At 45.5% G+C, this 18,998-nt stretch overlaps 2 protein-coding genes across 10 annotated transcripts in view; both read left to right on the top strand.

The window, feature by feature from the left end:
- chd5 (chromodomain helicase DNA binding protein 5) overlaps window positions 1–12,557 on the top strand; it is a 36,640-nt gene extending 24,083 nt beyond the window's left edge. Inside the window, exons 23-40 of one of the 6 annotated variants that reach the window (XM_062407790.1) lie at window positions 59–317; window positions 440–612; window positions 867–1,041; window positions 2,900–2,965; window positions 3,082–3,170; window positions 4,043–4,176; window positions 5,152–5,296; window positions 6,344–6,503; window positions 6,615–6,694; window positions 6,875–7,070; window positions 7,163–7,240; window positions 7,339–7,482; window positions 8,471–8,579; window positions 8,679–8,811; window positions 8,964–9,159; window positions 10,005–10,168; window positions 11,164–11,290; window positions 12,022–12,557. In XM_062407790.1, the coding sequence (XP_062263774.1) occupies window positions 59–317; window positions 440–612; window positions 867–1,041; window positions 2,900–2,965; window positions 3,082–3,170; window positions 4,043–4,176; window positions 5,152–5,296; window positions 6,344–6,503; window positions 6,615–6,694; window positions 6,875–7,070; window positions 7,163–7,240; window positions 7,339–7,482; window positions 8,471–8,579; window positions 8,679–8,811; window positions 8,964–9,159; window positions 10,005–10,168; window positions 11,164–11,290; window positions 12,022–12,149 (2,556 nt within the window). In that variant the 3' untranslated portion in view covers window positions 12,150–12,557. Of the gene's footprint in view, window positions 1–58; window positions 318–439; window positions 613–866; window positions 1,042–2,899; window positions 2,966–3,081; window positions 3,171–4,042; window positions 4,177–5,151; window positions 5,297–6,343; window positions 6,504–6,614; window positions 6,695–6,874; window positions 7,071–7,162; window positions 7,241–7,338; window positions 7,483–8,470; window positions 8,580–8,678; window positions 8,812–8,963; window positions 9,181–10,004; window positions 10,169–11,136; window positions 11,321–12,021 lie in introns of all 6 variants that reach the window. The other 5 variants (XM_062407757.1, XM_062407782.1, XM_062407765.1 and 2 more) reach the window with 5 other exon arrangements.
- Window positions 12,558–17,804: 5,247 nt separating this feature from the next.
- The window catches only part of arhgef10la (Rho guanine nucleotide exchange factor (GEF) 10-like a), a 102,346-nt gene continuing 101,152 nt past the window's right edge, over window positions 17,805–18,998 (top strand). For all 4 annotated transcript variants that reach the window (XM_062407729.1, XM_062407720.1, XM_062407712.1 and 1 more), the window contains exon 1: window positions 17,805–17,870. The gene's annotated coding sequence lies outside the window, so the exon portion shown is untranslated. The remainder of the gene's footprint in view (window positions 17,871–18,998) is intronic.

The raw sequence follows: 18,998 nt of genomic DNA, 5'->3' as shown, positions 1-18,998 counted from the left end.
TTGATTTGTGTAGCTGTTGTTGTAGCTGCTTCTTACCGGTGCTGTGCCTCCTCCCCAGGCTTTCAGCAGGGCCCACCGAATCGGCCAAAACAGGAAGGTGATGATCTACCGCTTCGTGACACGAGGCTCGGTGGAGGAGCGGATCACTCAGGTGGCGAAGAGGAAGATGATGCTCACCCACCTGGTGGTGCGGCCGGGCCTGGGCTCCAAGACCGGATCCATGTCCAAACAGGAGCTGGACGACATCCTCAAGTTTGGCACGGAGGAGCTCTTCAAAGATGAAATCGAGGCGGCCCGGGCCATGGGCAGGTCTGATGGTGAGTCCAGTGTGCAGAAGCTCCCTTGGTTCTCCGTCTGCCACGTCAGAACTAAACACTGCTTGTGTTTCTCCAACGTACGTCTCCATCCACCCTGATCGGCTCCTCTTGGTCATCAACAGGTGACACCAAAGATTGCGAGGAGGGCAACGTGATTCACTACGACGACGATGCCATCTCCAACCTGCTGGACCGCAACCGGAGCGCCACCGAGGACACGGAGATCCAGAACATGAACGAGTACCTGAGCTCCTTCAAGGTGGCTCAGTACGTGGTGAAGGAGGAGGAAGGAGAGGTGAGGAAGTGCTCGTGTCCCTCAGCCGGTGGTGACCAGGGCGAGTGGGGTCACTCAAAGGAAAAAGAGATCTTTAAGATGGACATCTCATTTGTAGCATGAGTATTTAAATGGTTTTTCTAAATTTCAGGTTTATTATCCAAGTTTTTTTTGTTTATCCCATATTCAAAACATCTCTCCCCCTATCAACTCATCTATATTAACTAGAATTATAGCAGTTACTAGCGTGTGTGTGTGTTTGTGTGTTTGTTCAGGAGGAGGTGGAGCGGGAGATCATCAAGCAGGAGGAGAACGTGGATCCAGAATACTGGGAGAAACTCCTCCGTCACCACTACGAGCAGCAGCAGGAGGATCTGGCTCGGAACCTGGGCAAGGGCAAGCGCATCCGGAAGCAGGTCAACTACAACGACACGACACAGGAGGATCAGGGTAGGCTCCGTCAACACACACACACACGCACACACACACACACACACAGACACACACAGGACTCACATCAACCGCTTTGCTTTCACCGAGACTAATTTATAAAGTGTTAATCTTTAAGATTGCCATGTTCTTCTATCGCCATTGAGATGATGCAGGAGAAGCTTTGTGGCTTGTTTGTAGCAGACGAGCCCCAAAACAATTTCTGAGAAAGAAAAGGCTCAGCAGGCTCCTGTTTGGTTTAAAAAAAATATATATGGATCCGTTTGTTTTCCCCCTCAAATGATCTTCACGCAGTTTAGCAGCTAAGCAGAGTGTTAAGGCCTCACCAGTCGATACTAAATGCTGTGTTTTCAATTCTAGGAGCTTCTGCCCATTATGATGAGATTGAAGATTAACACTTTTGATATTTCAGTTGAAAAATAAGCTAAAAGCAAAACCTTTCTATCGACGTGTAGAAGAAGTCGCTCGATGCCGAGGCCGATCTGCCAATCAGCCGCCAAAATGGAAGCTTGTTTGTTGTGTAACAGCTCAGCTCAACTTGTGACTTGTCCCTGAAGTCATTTGAGACTTTGCAGAAACAGGAGATCTGTTGCGTCGATGGCGTCAGTGCACAGACCAGTGGAGCTTCCTCTCTGTGGCTTCTCCTGCACGTCAGCAGCTCTCGTGCACCGGGCGCTGTGACCGATAGTGTGACATCCTGTTAATTCAATAACAGAACAGGGACACTGAGGCTGCTGATGCTGTTTCCTCACGTGCTCCACTTAAAGGGATAGTTCCCCAAGAAATGAAAGTTCACTCGTTATCTACTCACCACTAGGCCGATGGAGAGGTAGGGTGAAGTGCTTGAGTGCACGGATCACTTCTGGACTTTCAGGGGTAAACAGCGTTGCGGCCGAAGGGAACTTCTCTTCAGACGAATAAAAGCAACAGAAACAACACAACATGGCTCCATTCTGCTCCGGTGGTGTCATCCAAGTGTCCGCAGGCCCCGACTTTCAAATTGGACTCGAAAAAAAGTCATTTACACCAAGTTTTAACCCTAAAAGTGCAGTACCGGTGGTGGCTATGCTAGCTGATGTAGCCACACGAACGCGCACCCAGCCCAAGCCCTTGGGCAAGAGTGTGTGCGGTGTTTTCCGAGGTGCCCGGCTTTGGATCGCACCTCTATCAGACACACGGTGTAAAGGACGGAGTTTCAAGTCTAAATTTGAATGTCTGGGCTTCTGGACACTTGGATGACGCCACCGGAGCAGAATGGAGGCATGTTATGTTTTACCTCTGAAGAAGAAGCCACAATCAACTTCGACTGTATTGGATTCTGCTGCAACAAAGTTTACCCCGAGACTCAAGAACTTTTTTGTGGACTCAAATACTTCACCCCACCCCCCCCCATCAGCATAGTGGTAGAAGGAGTAGATCATGCCTGAATTTAAACATTACTGTGATCTATCCCTTTAACGCAGAATAATTGTACATTTAGGCAAAAACTGGACATGAATTAATCCCCCAGTGTGAACGAGAGCTGTCGACCTCCATCAAATCCTCCACAGGGAGCGTTCCACTGGCCTGGAGCTCTCAGGTGTCTATCGAGTTTCCTCGGCTGGTGTTGAAGCTGCGCCACAGTTCAACAGCAGCCGACCGAGTGAGAGATTTCACGGCTCAGAGTGCTCTCTAAGTCTCGAGTGATTGCCTGGCGGAGTAGTGTCCTCTCACCTCTCTTCCAGAGGACGAGAGGTCCTGTAGTGGTCCGCGGTAATCGGCGGTGCCGCGGCGCCCTCGGGTGGCCACCGGCGGAAGCGAACACAATGTACTGTTTCTCTGTGATGTATGTGCTCAGAGTGGCAGGATGATCTTTCAGACAATCAGTCGGAGTACTCCGTGGGGTCCGAGGACGAGGACGAAGATTTCGAGGAGAGGCCTGAAGGTAGGAGTCAGCGTATGACATCATCACCGTGCCTCTGTGTGAGCGGTGACACCACATTACAACGTGGAGGGGGGGGGGCATCCTCCTGACAGTGCATCTGACTTGTTTTGTTGTAGGGGGTCGCAGACAGTCTCGTCGGCAGATGAAAAGCGAGAGAGACAAACCTCTGCCTCCGTTACTGGCACGTGTTGGAGGCAGCATTGAGGTAAGTCAGGGCTCCAGGTCCTTTCTTCAACATGTACTGGGTAGAAGGCCACACATAGTGGGATGAGGGACCAACATTTAGCAGCAAGTAATCAAGTAAACACCACCAATCCCCAGCTGATCCTGTGTAATCGATCACTAGTCTGTGATTTAAGATCAATAAATGATTCAATGAGGTTATGTTTTCACCCCGTACGTTGCTTTGTTGGCTGGATTGTTTGTTTGTCAGCAAAAAGAAAACTTGGTAAATTTCCACAAAACTTAGAGGAAGCATCGGACGTGGGCCAAAGAAAAGAACCCATTCAATGTTTGGTGGATCGAGGGATTTGTTTTTCTCACCTGAATTAACTTATGGGTTCGTTTTTCAAAGTTTTCCAAAATTTTCTCAGGGAATGAAACTCGGATCTTGTTCCTTAAAAAAAGATCTGGCATTTTTATGGGACTGATGTATGAGTGCGTTAAATCTGGATCTAGTGAATTTAAATGTGGTTTCATAAGGGGACTGTGGGGGGACTGCGCTCTATAACGATAAATCCGATTTGTGTGTAGTTTTCCGGATGTTATTATTATAATGGGTCATAATAAAGTTGTATTCACCAAAGTAATTGCTGAGATCATCTGGGAACATGATGGCATCCAATCATCTGACAGACAATCAAACACAAACAGTAAGTGTCGCTGAAGGTATAACAATCTGCTGAGTGGCCTTGTAGTTACTTTATAAAACACACAATACATCACATAACACATGACTGTACATACACCAGGTAGTTCAGTACGTATGTAGCTATCAGGGTAATGTGCTCTGGTTGTTGGTTGAGATTCTCAGTGTGAAGCTGCTCTCTCTCTCTCTCTCTCTCTCTCTCTCTGAAGGTTCTGGGGTTCAACGCCCGCCAGAGGAAAGCCTTCCTCAACGCCATCATGCGCTGGGGCATGCCGCCGCAGGACGCCTTCAACTCCCACTGGCTGGTGAGGGACCTGCGAGGGAAGAGCGAGCGCGAGTTCCGGTGAGAGTCCGTCACTGATGGTTTTATGTGATTCGACCACAGCTGTCTATTCACACAGGGCTTTATTTTCTGCCAAGTTAAGAAGCAGCTCCCGGCTGTTTTCTCGGCTTCTCATATTTAATTGGTTTGCAGAGAGCAAAGCTCCAGAGCTCTCTTATAAACTCTTTAAAAGTCGGCCTTGCCAGTTTCAGGGTTGTCTCTCTCTCTCTCTCTCTCTCTCTCTCTCTCTCTGTATAGTGAACCAAAACCCAAACACTGCACAAACAATCTTTGTAGCCCTGAGATCTGTTTGTTATTTCTCAAGCAAAGAATGAGGCAAATCAAGTTTCACCACCACTGGTGCTGCTGTGGTCACTACTGGCTCTACTGGTTCGACTGCTGGTACTGTTACTGGTCTTACAACAGCTTGTAAAACTGCTTCCACTGGTGTCACTGTGAATTTTCTAGAGACACAGAGGTCGTTAGTCTCTAATTGTTCTTTATTCTCCGTATTTCATTTTTTCAGTTTCACATCATATTCAATTTACATTAAACATGAAATACTTTTTTCAAAGCTTTCTCCAAACTCACAGGGATAGAAAACTACACGAGACAAATTAAAGCCTTAAAAAGGTAAAGAAGTCAAATTTGAATATGGATCCAGTTTAGAAATATTGTAATAAGCTTATAAAATTCCCACATATATAAATAAAAAGAAAACAATACATACAATTTCAATTAAGTAAATTGAATGCGGATCTTAGTTTTCATATCGACAAACATAAACCCAGACACTGTGTCCTATTGGTCGATATTATCATCAAATCAATATATATCAATCAGCCTGGATTTACATGAACAACCACTATTACCACATTCTAACACTGCTACAGGTGCTGCCTTATCTTTCCCCCAGTTGTCAACAGCAGTTTAAAAACATGGCGTTGTAGCCGGTGACCTCAGAGGAATCTAACTCCTAAGTGTTTCCTCCATCAGGGCCTATGTGTCTCTGTTCATGAGACATCTGTGTGAGCCGGGGGCGGACGGGGCGGAGACCTTCGCTGATGGCGTCCCGCGGGAGGGGCTGTCTCGCCAACACGTCCTCACCAGGATCGGGGTCATGTCCCTCGTCAGGAAAAAGGTACAAACACCGAAAACACCGGGTTCTCCTCCTCCTCCTCCTCCGCGCCGGTGAGATTAGAGGAAGTGGGTCAAACTGTTCATCGAGAGGCAGCTGCTGACAAGATGCTGTTTTCAACTCAAACTACAAATTCAGATGTTTGTTCGCTTCACGAGGCTCGAGACAGGAGAGGAGAAGGGTTTGTGTATTCTCTGGGAATCAGGGTTATGATTTCAGAATACAAAACCCTGTAATATTCACATAGCAGTTATATTTACCAAAGAAAAGCAGCAAATTGTCTCATTTGAGAAGCTGGAATCTAAGTTTGGAATCTTTCACAATTATGTCATTCAGCAAAGTCACTGGTCAGTTAATAGACTTCATTACATAAATCAAAATATATATGACATCATCACCTTCGTACACCTATTGTGTTGTTTTGGTTTGTCGTACAATTTAGCAGGGATAATAGATTACGTTAAATTTATTATGGGGAAACCTCACTTTACTCAGACACTGGGATAAAGATCCGTCCCCCAGTAGATCTGGTTTTAGTGGTTGCAGGTGTCTCCAGATTCAGCGTGACATTCACATCACTGTGATGGTTTCCAATGAAAAGCAGAAGATCATCTCATCTGAGAAGCTGCGAGAATATTTCAACTTCTATCAACTTCCATCACTCCTTATCGCTAGGATAGCAAAGCAGTCCTGAAAATCACAAGTTCCATTGTGATATCAGTTGTAGCTCTACTGGCTGAACAAATGGCTGAATTGAATGGGTTCTTTCATGAAAATGCATTTAGCAGTTTTTATGTAATTCTGCTGACACACAAACAAACAACAAACCAACAAACAACAGAAAATGTCAGGAGCCGGTCAACAAACCAATCAATCATTAGCCTGATTGTTTCCTCTTCACTAAATTCAAAACTATGCTAATTCTGAACTAAAAGCAAATTAAAGTTGAATAAGTAAGTTAAATATATCTATTATCATATGTGTAATTAATACAATGTGATGTTTATAATCTTATGATGATCACATGTCACTGAGTGAATCTCTGTGCAGGTGCAGGAGTTCGAGCACGTGAACGGGAAGCTGAGTTCTCCAGATCTGATTCCCATCGGCATGGAGCTGAAGAAGCTGACGGAGAGCGTCTCCTCCGACCCCAACACGCCGGTGCCACTGAGCCCCGTGGCCACTCAGCCCGGCACCCCCGTCCCCCCCGGTCAGAACAACAAGGCCTTCCACTTCTCTCTTGCTCTCTGCAGCTCATGCTCAGTAAGATTTTTAAAAGATAAGATGGAAGTTTGAGCTTTTGCTGTTTTCTGACTTGCAGAGAAGAGCGAGTCCCTCCTGGGGAGCACGGAGGACAAGGAGACCACAGAGCAGGACAGCAAGAAAGCGTCAGAGCAGGAGGTGAGTCCGTCCCTCCACCGGCCGTCTCTCTCATTCTGCTGTCTTGTCTGTCTTCCCGTGCTTCATCAGGCTTTAAACCCACCACGCGCGTTGTCTCCGAAGACGCCGTTGTCAAACTTCCACACCTTTTTAACTCATCTCTTTGTCCTCTGCAAACTTTTCCTCCTCTTTCCTCCCCAGACCTCCAGCTCGGAGCCGGCCTCTGTACCCGAGAAGGCGGCTGACAGCGAGGAGAGCAAGGCCGGCTCCGAGGAGAAGACGGGAGATGAGAGGGACGGCAGCGAGGCGCCCTCCACAAAGACGGAGCCATCTGCCAACCCCAAAGAGTCGGCTTTGAAGCAGGCCGAGCTGTCATCCGCTCAAGTCTCACCTAAAAGTGAGTGGTGCACCATCGGGGGGCGCTGAGGATTTGGAGTTTTTCTCTGTGAGGTTTTTTAATTTCACCTCAAATGCCTCTTGTCTCCTCAGCCGATCCCTGCAGGGACTCAGAAAAAGGAGATAACGATTCTCCTCTGGCCAAAAGTGAAGACAAGGAGAACAAGCCAGGTAAATGCAAACTATCGATCCCCGAAGCATCGCGGATATTTTCCTGTTTGGTGTTTGTTCCTCTTTTGAAATCGACTCCTCTGTTGCCGCTGCTGCAGACGATGTGAAGAGCGAGGACGCGTTGGACGGGCGGCTGAACGGGGACAAGGACACTCTGGAGGAGCTGGACGAGAGCAGGAAGGAGGACAGGAACGGATTCAAAGCCAAGTTCATGTTTAATATTGCTGACGGAGGCTTTACAGGTAAGAATAAGTGAAGTTTAATTTAAAAAAAAAAGTGACACAGCTTCTGAAACTATAGAGAACATAGTGTGTTTTCATGTTTATGAGAATAATTCGATCACATGGAGAAATACAAGTTTAAATAGTCTTCATGTAACTTAACTCATTAACTATAACGCAGTATTACGGCTAATTAAAGATATTCTGTAAATATAGGAGAGAATTTTAAGCTACATGTAATTTTATCGGGGAATATTAGAAAATTAACTGAGTTAAAATGAGGAATGTGGAGCATCTCTTTAATTTATACTTTATAAGTGTAGTCCGTGTAAGTCTATTGTATGAAACCACACAGACCGTAATATTACTGATTAATAATTAATAATCTACGACTTTTTTCTTAAATTACGAGTCAATTGCATATTGTCTGATTATTTTATTTCTAATCCTGGTGTTAAACGTTTAAATCTGTCAGAATAAACTTGAATCTCATATTAGACATAGGTCTGAACGAAGACAAAAACATAACCATATGTTGTTCAGAGGCTCAGACTCATTTCCATAATGTTGTTGTGTAATATTGTGTGGCTGAGATTTAATCGGGGAACTTAAATGATTTCTCTGTCGTTCCGAGTCGGAGCGATGAGCCGGTTGTGATCTTATCTGGAGACAAACGAGCAGTGAGTACAGGAAGTGGGACGACAGCACTCGAGCTGATTTCACTCAGAAATCGTTTCCCTCACAGCTGGAAGCTCTTTCTCCTGAATATAACGATTTTGATTTCATAACTCACTCCCGAGTTTATTAATAATATCACATCCTCCTGCCAGACTTTGTGTAAACATCTCCTGGATGTGTGCTCTCTAAACACTCAATGGAGTTGCCGTGTTGTTGTCATCCATCTTGATGTGTGTTGTTGATGTGCTCTCACTGTTTCCTCACTTACCTACTTTGTGTTTCTGTTTAAAAACTCACACACGCCCTCTGTCTGTGACTCGCCGCCCGGCAGAGCTGCACACCCTGTGGCAAACCGAGGAGCGGGCCGCGCTGTCCTCCGGGAAGATGCACGACATCTGGCACCGCCGCCACGACTACTGGCTGCTGGCCGGCATCGTCACGTATCCTCTCATCCAGATGTGCCAGCGAGAGGCTCCGGCAGCTTTTTTTTTTTCTGTGCTTCCATTTGTTGTTGTTTCTTTTTCCTGACCCCGACTCAGACACGGCTACGCTCGCTGGCAAGACATTCAGAATGACCCCCGCTATGCTATTCTCAACGAGCCCTTCAAGACCGAGATACACAAGGGCAACTACCTGGAGATGAAGAACAAGTTCCTGGCTCGCCGCTTTAAGGCACATCGCTGAGTTCTCATCATTAAAAATCAAAACACCTGAGAAACGGACGAGTTCAAGGATCAGAGGATTTGTTTTGTCTGAATATTTCCCCACTTGTGATTCACCCTCTCTCTCTCTCTCTCTCTCTCTCTCTCTCTTTCTCCCTGAAGCTGCTGGAGCAGGCCCTGGTGATCGAGGAGCAGCTGCGGCGGGCGGCCTACCTGAACATGACCCAGGACCCCAGCCACCCGGCCATGGCCCTGAACACTCGCTTTGCCGAGGTGGAGTGTCTGGCCGAGTCCCACCAGCACCTGTCCAAGGAGTCGCTGGCCGGGAACAAGCCGGCCAACGCCGTGCTGCACAAAGGTCTCAGAGATAGCAACAGATGTAATGAACCTCGGCCTCGTCTGCCAGGGGCTCCAAAAACAACATCTGCATGAAATGAATGTTTAAAGATGATCAATATCTTGATAACTAATTTTTGACCACTATGTTTATCCATTGGAATAATAGATGTTTAACTGAATGGTTCTACTCTAGCAACACTAAAGATGTATCTTTTAATGAAGTACTTTAAAGAATCCTGATTCAAATGAACATCAACTTATGTTCTCTAAAATCATGTGTGATATCTTTTTACTCCATACGACATGATCTCTTTTACTTTACAGAATAAACAATGCAGAAAGGATGTGCATTTATGTTTATGCTTCATTAAAAGAATATTATATTTAGTACATTTTATAAAAAGGTTTCTGAATTGACACTCTATGCATTTGTTTGTATTTGTGTTTTCTTTTTATATTTATTTATAATCAAATTTATGGTAAAACTATAATATATCAAGCCTCATTTCCATGTCATGAGGGAAGACTTGATGGCATTTAGTTTTTGGAAGTTGTTAATTTTAGGCCCAAGCACCCCCCCCCCCAATTAATTTTTTCTAATGATTTGAGTTCGCTCTTTAATTTTAAAGATAATTTCTCGAAACTTTTCTTTGCTTTTAGTCTCGGTTGTGGTGTTTTTCTCACTTATTTGAGACCAGACCTGCAGCATTTATTGAACAGAAGTGAAACGCCTGTCTGACTTGTTGTGTGTTCCTCTCTCTAACGTGTTTTGTGTTTCTCTCTCTGACGTGTTGTGTGTTCCTCTGTCTGACTTGTTGTGTGTTCCTCTCTCTAACGTGTCGTGTGTTCTCTCTGTTCTCTCAGTGCTGAACCAGCTGGAGGAGCTTCTGAGCGACATGAAGGCCGATGTGACTCGACTGCCCAACATGTTGTCCCGGATCCCTCCGGTGTCGGCTCGCCTGCAGATGTCGGAGCGGAGCATCCTGAGCCGCCTCACCAGCCGGGGCAGCGAGCCTCCGCCGCAGCAGGTGAGATGTTCAGGGAGGGTCACGTGACTTGAGAGAAGAAAGCACGTTAATCTCTCAAGATTATTAATAATAATATTAACGGGGACAGGGGCAATATGTTGGGGCTCCTGGTGCAGACAGGGAATAACCAGTCCAAGACTCTACTCTGTTCCCAGTTCACCGTTTACAATCCGACTTGTTTCTTTTCACACATGAGTCGAATGTTTCTCTTATATTCATATAAATCTTCAACACAACCAACGCCTGCTCAAACGTGATTGGTCGAACTAGAAACGTAAACAAGAAGCTTCCGGCCCCAAGATGTTGTCCCACACAGATTCTGCAAATTCACATGTAGAATCTGTTTATAGAGATTATAACAGAAGAATATTACATGGAGACTTTGACAGTAACTAGTATTGCATCATCACAATAACATGGAATCTGCTGCTGGCCCAAAGTAAAGCATGTGGCTAACTCTGTGTATGAGGTAAACGTTCCCCTCTGCACCTTTAATGGTTTCTACCTACTGATGAAAACCATTGTCAGTTAAACGTGTTAAAGAACTTTGGTCAAATTAAACGTCCACGGTCTAAAAACCCTGAAGTGTTCCTGTGGTCACGACTCAGCGCCCACATTGTTCCTGCAGAGGGAACCTGAGGAGAATCACTGTCCCCGGGGGGGGGGGGGGGACACTTCCCCCAGGTGCAAAGTGGAGAGAAAAGTAGTTCTTCACTTCCACCACGTCTCGGTCCCGGAGGATTTCATTACTGTCCTCGTCTCCTGCACCTGTTCTCCAGCAGGAGTGTGTGTGTGTGTGTTGTATTTTCACTTACACAACAGGTTATATATTCCTCATGTGTCCCGGCTGCTCAGCTCCTGTCGTTGTGTATCTGACCGAGCCGCTGAGAGGATATTCTGAATCTCTACGACATGTTGTTTGATGCCCATGTCTTGTGTTGTCGGTCCTGTGAATCTCTCACCCACAGCAGGTTAACTTCATGTCTGTCCCTCAGCCTTTCAGCCAGGGGGCGTTCGGCTGCTCCCAGATGTACGGCAGCAGCTTCGCCGGCGGCTTCAGGGGCCCGGGGGGGCAGCCCATGGTGAACTACAGTCAGATGCCGATGGGACCCTACGTCAGCGGTAAGGATCAACATCTGCAGTGGATAACAGGTGACTTGAAACGAGTGGGAGAGGGAGGATGTTCTGGTGCTTAACTGTAATGTGTACTCTACTGTGTGTGTGTGTGTGTGTGTGTGTGTGTGTGTACAGTATAACTCGAAAATGCATGGACAGCTTTCAACCAAACTTGGTGGGATTAATACGTGGGCATGTGTCTCCAGATAATTCACTTTTAGATCTGATTGGTCAAAGATTTAGTGCAATTCTACTGAGATATGATCAGAAAATCACATTTTCAAAGATATCTGCATGAATATTTGGACGTCTGTTGACAAATAGTCATCTTTTTAGATATAATATAATTTATAATCATATGGAAGGAATGACATCTTTATGAAATCAGAGAATAACATCATGCAGCTCAGCCATTCATCACCTTTTGCAAACAATGAAGACAAGGTAATCAGTTTGTCTGGATTAGGCGATTATCATTCATCATCAGTATAAATTACGTCTTGTCATCATTATGAAAGTGAATTATGATATTTAACATAAGTTCCCACATCCAACGTCCTGATTCTGTGTCTGCTCACTTTCGGTTTTTAATGTTAACAAATTAAACACTTGGATTTACATTGTTCTTTCTGTTTGCTCGTCACTGAATCATAAGATTCTACGCTGAGAAAGATTAAACTCCGATAATTATTCCACTTTGAGGCACGACTACCTTTTCCCTCTCTCGTCCTCCTCAGTGTCCTCTAACGGCCCCCCACCCCCCACAAGCCATCTGGACAAGAAGTCGCTTGACTCCTTGAGAGACGCCGTCACGCCGGACCTCAAGTCAGGCAAACCCAGTGATGTCATCTGCATCGAGGACTAGACGAGCGGTGTAAATCTGACCCGAGGTCAGCGAGCCTCCGCCCGTCTCCTTCTGCTTCATCGTCCTCGTTGTCCCGGCTCCTTTCCAATCGACAACATCCAGCTCCCTGCGGTCTACGGACGAGGCGATTCACTTTTTAATGCAGATGTATCTATCTTAGAACAATTGCACTTTTACCTTTTGAGGATTCCAGTAGAGGGGAGGAGGAGGAGGAGGAGGAGGAGGAGGAGGAGGGAGGAAGGAGCAGCTCCCCTGATGGAGGACTTTTCTTTCTCCCCTTTCTCCCCAGAACTCGGTTCCCGATGCTCTCGATCGGGGCTCAATCTAATCTTGGAATGTGTGTTTAATTCGTGCCAGCCTCGACTGTTCGATTCCACGTGCGCCCTGCTGCTTCGACCCCCCCCCCCCCCCCCCCCGCTCATTGTACACTGTGACCGTCCCCCACTGGAGCTTCTCCTCCGTGAAGACGAGCGGAGTCGAGGACGTCTTCGGTCGTAGTTTGATCAGAGATTGTTTTTACCGATGGGGCCGATATCGTTACTTCAAATGAATATGTGTTTTTTTTTGTCATTCATGTCGTAACCAGTGGACTCAGTATTGATTTGAATGCATCAGAAGCTATTATCACGTATGCAGTAGCTGGACACGGTCTGTCTGAATCCTCGTAAGACTGCCACCTGCTGGTAGCCTGCAGTCTTCACTGGACTGCAGGTCCCTGTGAGGGTCGGCCTCTTGTACTGTATATACTCAGAGACTGCTGTTTACTTTACCTCACATAGGTCTAATCATAGTGAACAACACGTGAACAACACGTGAACAACACGTGGATGAAATCAGACGCCGGGCGTGGACACACGTATGAAGGTCGGGGGGGGGGGGGCGGAGGAGAGGAGGCGGAGTTTAATGCATTTCAGAGACGACGTAGTGTTTCCGTGTATGATATTTGTGATTCTTTCTATATTTGAATGTTTGTAGTGGCGGTAGAGCTTAACCCTGGAGGCCGGTGGGGCAGGATTATCATTTAGAATGTGGGGTGGGGTGGGATGTGTGTGTGTGTGGGGGGGGGGGGTTAGAAGGGCTTTTGTTTTTTTCTGATACCCCCGACACTAGGTGAGACACCATGTCTTTAACTGAAGTTGATCTGTGCCCTTCACGAAGTGGACGGCTGTGACAGAGAGAAGCTACTTTTACACATAATGGAATTATAGCCTTCGTGGGGTTTCTATGATTATACAGTCCACTTTCCTCTTTAATAACATATAACTGTTAAAATGGTTAAAAGTCATGTATTTATTTATTGAAACTACATTCATCTGACCCCATTCAGGCTATAATTATATTATGATATTAAATTAACTGTACACAGAGTATGGGTGGTAGGTGTCCTATTCTCTCTCTCTCTCTCTCTCTCTCTCTCTCTCTCTCTCTCTCTCTCACTTTAAGTCTCCAAACTGAACTAAATGCTGAGATATTCAATGTTTCATGAATTGGAAAACATTCAAGACGACTGTGCTCATATGAAATGACTAATATTAAAACTCCAACATGATCTCATTATGAATATTTATAACTTGAGCTAACTTTAGAAAGACATTTTGAGATTTATGGGCCATTTTTGAGTTTGGTAGTTTAAACTGGTTTGAATGAGAATCAGTTTTTTAAGAAAAAATAAATGCAGAGACATTAGGAATAGAGTTGAAAACAGCACGATGAAACAAAGTTGTAATTTTATGAGAACAGATTAAGAAGCAACAAGGATCAAACTCTTCAAACAATCTCCCTGTGAACCCGTGACCCCTCTTTGATTGACAGGCAGAAGTGACCAGGTTTAACCCTGCAGACCATCACCAGTATAATCCAGACACTTACGTCTAATGTAGAGCTGATGTGCCAAATCATTACGGTTCATGTTATTTGTGACATTTCTGATATTTCAACTGTAAAATTACAAATTACAACTTCTTTTTTGTACTATTTCAACTTAATTCATTCTTGAAATCTTCAACATGGCCCCAATACTCCACCGTACGCATAGTGCCTGCAGGCTGTGTGATTGTGTATTTTTTTTTTATATATATATATATATATATATATAACATGATCTTACAGTAAAACATGGTGGGATACTGTTCTGCCTTCTGAAAACGCATGGGGGACATGTCCCCCCCCCCCCCCCCCCCCTGTGAATTACACCCCTGGACTGCACTATAAACAAATACACATCTGTTCCACATCCACATCCAGGGTCAAACCCACAGAGATGTGATTGGAGAGTGACCTAATCGTTCTCTCACATGTCCCAGGGACTTTCCAGTGCCCCCCCTCCCCCACCCGTTGATTACAACTGACTAAGAAGTTTAGTTCTTAAGGTGCGATGGAACATTGAGTCTCAATTTGAGCTTTTCTTTGCTCCTCTCTATGTAAACTTTGATGTATTTGGTGCCATTAAAGAAGAAGATGGTCCGGTGAAGTTGGTTCTTCGCCGTGGAGCTGGCGACTGAAACTGTTACTGTCGCCGTCTAAACGTCCATCTGATGGAATGTTGTCTATTTATCAGCTTTCAAGGACCCGTGTTGCACAACATCAACTCTAAGCTGATGTCTCCACTTTGACACTTTCCTCAGTAATGGGTTATTTTTCTTTGAAAAGTGTTACTGCTGCCTTTTGCTTTACCTGGTGTGACGGCACTTCAGCCCGGTTCATCCACATATCTGTTATTACCATGCACTAAAGTGACTGTCCACTACGTGAAGCAATCTTCTGTGAATCCAATCCAATTTATTTTGAACCAAGGCTCAAATGTTTGGTCTCAAAGTGAAGAAACTCCTCTCGACATCGACACATTTTCTTTGGCGCCTCCAGTTTGTGTCTTCAACGCAGCACTTATTCAACAACTGTGATTGGACAGATCTAAACTGAGGGGCGAGCGTTTTGTGTTACTCTCCTCTGACGATTCGGATGATTGTCCTGAGGTTCTCTCATCTTTTCCACTTAACTTCGATTGTGTGACTGCAGCCCCTCAGATCTCCGACTCGCTTTGACTCGACTGAAACACGAGCAGAATCATTTTTCAAAATGCATCATCCCGGTTATTCCTGCGCTATTCTTTGTCAGAGTGAATCAGTGCTGTTCAGTTCGCTGTGTTTCCTTTTCACGATTACTCGACCATGACATGTATTAGGTTGCTGGACAGATACAACCTCAGAAACATGTAAATACTTGAACGATTTTTTTTCAGAGATAATTCCGTCTGCTATAGACTCAAACTGGAAAACAGAAGAAGATGAATGTCTGCCGGATGGTGTTTGCCACAGAACTGCAGTGTCACGACATCAAAAACACATCCTGCAGTGAAATGCAATCAAACTGAAGTCGGTACGAATGTAACGTCTGTTAGAAAAACAAGGCTTCAGTCTAATACTATAAATATGTTAACAATGTATGTACATGCTTATTAACATTGGCTTCTAAAGCTACCAAAAGACCCTGATAAAAGGCACCTTTGCTGCAGCGACTGCACAGCATGTGAAGCGTCTGACGGTTCACTTCCAGGAGGCGGTAGTGTATCTAGCATTTACAGACAACGAGCTCCGAGCTGTGTTATGGTTCCGATATTTGTTCTGTATAGCAAACTGAATGAAGAAAAAAAAGTGAATTGTCATCTTTTTATTTGTATTCTGTGTATTTGTTCAACGTGTTTTAATAAATCTTCTGGACAACAGTGACACAGGGATTTCTTCTTCTTCTTCTTCTCCTCCCCCCCCCCTCACTACAGACAATTTAAATGTGCCTGTGAGTAATTGAGATTTAAATCTGGACTTGACCTCTAACGTGACCTCGTGTTCGTGGTGCGGCGCCTCCTGAACGCCACGAGCTGCTTGAGCCTGCAGCACCGCAAATGTGATTAGAGGCAGAAATAGAAACACTGCTGTAGGTAGCATGAGGTCAAACATAGCAGACTGACGCCTTTAAAAGAGAACAGTCACAGAATAGTCTGGAGACAAAAGCGTCAAATCAGATTAAAAATAGTTTGGATATACATAATATATTATAAACCATGTAAATAAAATGCAGTGTATAGCTAAAAAATGCCAATTAAGCAGTTTTCAGAGGAATTATCGAAGATGTCGTGGGTCGAGATGTTTTCCAGAGTTTCACTTTCACCTTGAAGAATGCAGCAGGAGATTGTTTGGTTCAGTGTTTGGGATCATTTCCGGATTATTCAGGAGAGGGGGGGGGGGGGGGGGGTGGGTCTGGGAAAGCAGGATGTGACGTTATAAATTCCACTGTAAAAAATCCCCTGTTTTAAAGCACATGTACACAACTCTAGAATCTTGTTTTAGGTCTTCGTTGGTGTCTTCTATGGCATCTGTTTTTCATCCTGACATATTTATATGATTTTAGTTTTTACAGCTATGCAAATGTCTTCAACACGTCCACTCACTTGCTGTGAATTTTCCAAAAATTTTCTTGGTTCAATTTGCAATGCAGTGTTTAATGGTCTAATGAAGATGAAACAATTTTAACTGTAGATAAATACAAAATAAGGAGCATATCGATGTGGGACTCTAAGGATAAACACTACACAATCTGATTATGTGTATGTTGTATATTCACTTTTTATGTAACTATGTGTTAACTATTCTTTATTGTAAAATATCTTCCTGGTTAAATAATAATAATAAACAATAAAGAAAACAGAAAGCACAACAGTTAAAACTAAATGTTTTATATTTTTAATTCAAATTTCATTCATTCTTATTTTCCTAGCAAGTCAAGTCTATGTATTAAGTACATTTAAAACAGACAGTTGCCAAAACTTCTATATAATAAAATAGTACTACAATAAAACATAAATAAAATATGTAAAATATGATTAAAAAGCTAAAATATATTGCTTCAATTCATTTATTATTTTTTATTTTTTAATTAGAAATGTTTCTAGGTATAAAGTACATTTAATATATTTATAAATAAAATGAATAAAACAAAATTTTATATAAATCTATTTCTAATCTATCTTATATTCATTAAATCATTGTCTTTGCTAAGTGTCCCCCAATTATAATATAATAATAAATTTAAATTGAGGTACTATGACCACACACCTGCAGTCTGATGCGGAAGTGCTGTGAGGCGGCATTGCCCCTAATTCCCTTCATCCCGCCCTCTTCTTCTCAACAGCTCTTCTGATTGGTCCTAACACCGGCCAGCGGGCTTACTATTGGCTGTACGCGTGAGTCTGTCGCTCCGCCATTGGCCGGTTGCAGTCTGAGAAGCCGTCGCCCCGCTCTGCGCCGCCGCCTGGACAGTCTGGAGGAGGGGGGGACAGAGCGAAGAAAGAAAGGACAGACAGAGGCTGGAGGGAAGACAAGGAAGGAAGAGAAGGACCCATCTGATGAAAAGAGAGAGGGAAGAAGAGAACGAGAGAGAGACAGGGAGGAAGGAGGGGGGGGGGAGAGCGGTTTCCTCATCTTCAGCTGCTCGTGCGCGCGGAGGAGCAGGGGGAGAAGTTGTGGGAAAGTAAACAGCTCAGGAGGTTTCCACCATCAGGATGAGTGAGCTGCACCCGGCGGAGTGGTAGAGAAGCGGGGGGGCGGGTGGGGGGTGTATGGGAGGCTGCAGGGACTGAAGGGTTCACTAGGGGGAGGAGGAGAAGGAGGAGGAGGGGAGTGGGGGGGTATGCAGCTCCTCTGAGGACACACCACCCAGGACAAGGAGGTGAGACGCGTTCTCTGTGTAGTTGTTCTCCTGCGGACACCTTGTCCCCCCCCCCCCCCCCCCCCCTCCTTCCTCCCCTCAGCATGGTCAGCATGTTGCAGAGACAGTAGCTTTGTGCAGTAGATGTGTGTGTGTGTTTGTGTGTCTTTGTGTGTGTAAGGAGATGGGGGGTGTGGGTGTTCTCCTGTTTGCCTCCCTACCAGTGACACAGGGTCCGGTGGAGAAGGTGGAGCAGCAGCAGCAGAGGAGGAGGAGGAGGAGGAGGAGGAGGAGGATGGGGATGGCAGATACCGGTGTGGTCCACTGGCACAGAGTCCACACCATCATGGACGATTGAACCGGCCGGGCCTTGTTGTGATAGCTCCCAGTTCCTGGGACCAGTAAGCACGAGGGGGAGATTTGCCGGACATCCCAGACCCACACCTCTGGGCCGGAGAGGGGGGGGGGGGGGGGGCCTGCAGTTCACCTCCTCCCCAAAGAAGCCTCCTTCCGGGGATTGTAAAAGAAAGAGGCTCCCTGGTCCCGACCATTCCAGTTGGACGGTTGCTTCCCGCACTACAATGGCCCCTCCCAGGATGGATTTCACGCTGCTGCCGCTATACTGGGCAGAATGGAGAGGGGAGACAAGGGAGGAGAGGCATGGAGAGGGAGGGGGGGTGGGGGGATGGGGGGGGGGGGGTGAAGGGACCTCTGACCATGTTGCTCATTTGCATTTGGAGCTGGAGCACTGTTTGTCCCCCACTTGCCGGATGTCCAAGAAACCCTTTGCTTCTTAGAAACTCCATGGACTCACTGTATCAGGGGTCCCCCCCCCCCTCCTTGGTCACAGTCCCCCACTTCCCAAAGACATTAACAACCCATGCGTGGCCTGGAGCGACCACAAAGACTTCTCTATCAATGGGGACCCTCTGCCTTTTTGCCACACATTAAAACCATTTAACACTCGCACGGTGGTACGTCCACATGCCGGGGGGGGGACGTGGTTGTCAAGTGAGGAGTCACATGACCATGACAGTGATGACTCACCTGTCGGAGGTTCACCGCCGCGCTGTGACATCTCCTGGGAATGTCAGATAATTGACGAGGAGAAGGAATTTTCGGAACGCCTCTGTTGTCCAAACATGACTT

Source organism: Platichthys flesus, chromosome 2 (genome assembly GCF_949316205.1).
Source record: "Platichthys flesus chromosome 2, fPlaFle2.1, whole genome shotgun sequence".
Classification (NCBI taxonomy): domain Eukaryota; kingdom Metazoa; phylum Chordata; class Actinopteri; order Pleuronectiformes; family Pleuronectidae; genus Platichthys; species Platichthys flesus.
This window is presented reverse-complemented; position numbering and strand designations above follow the sequence as displayed.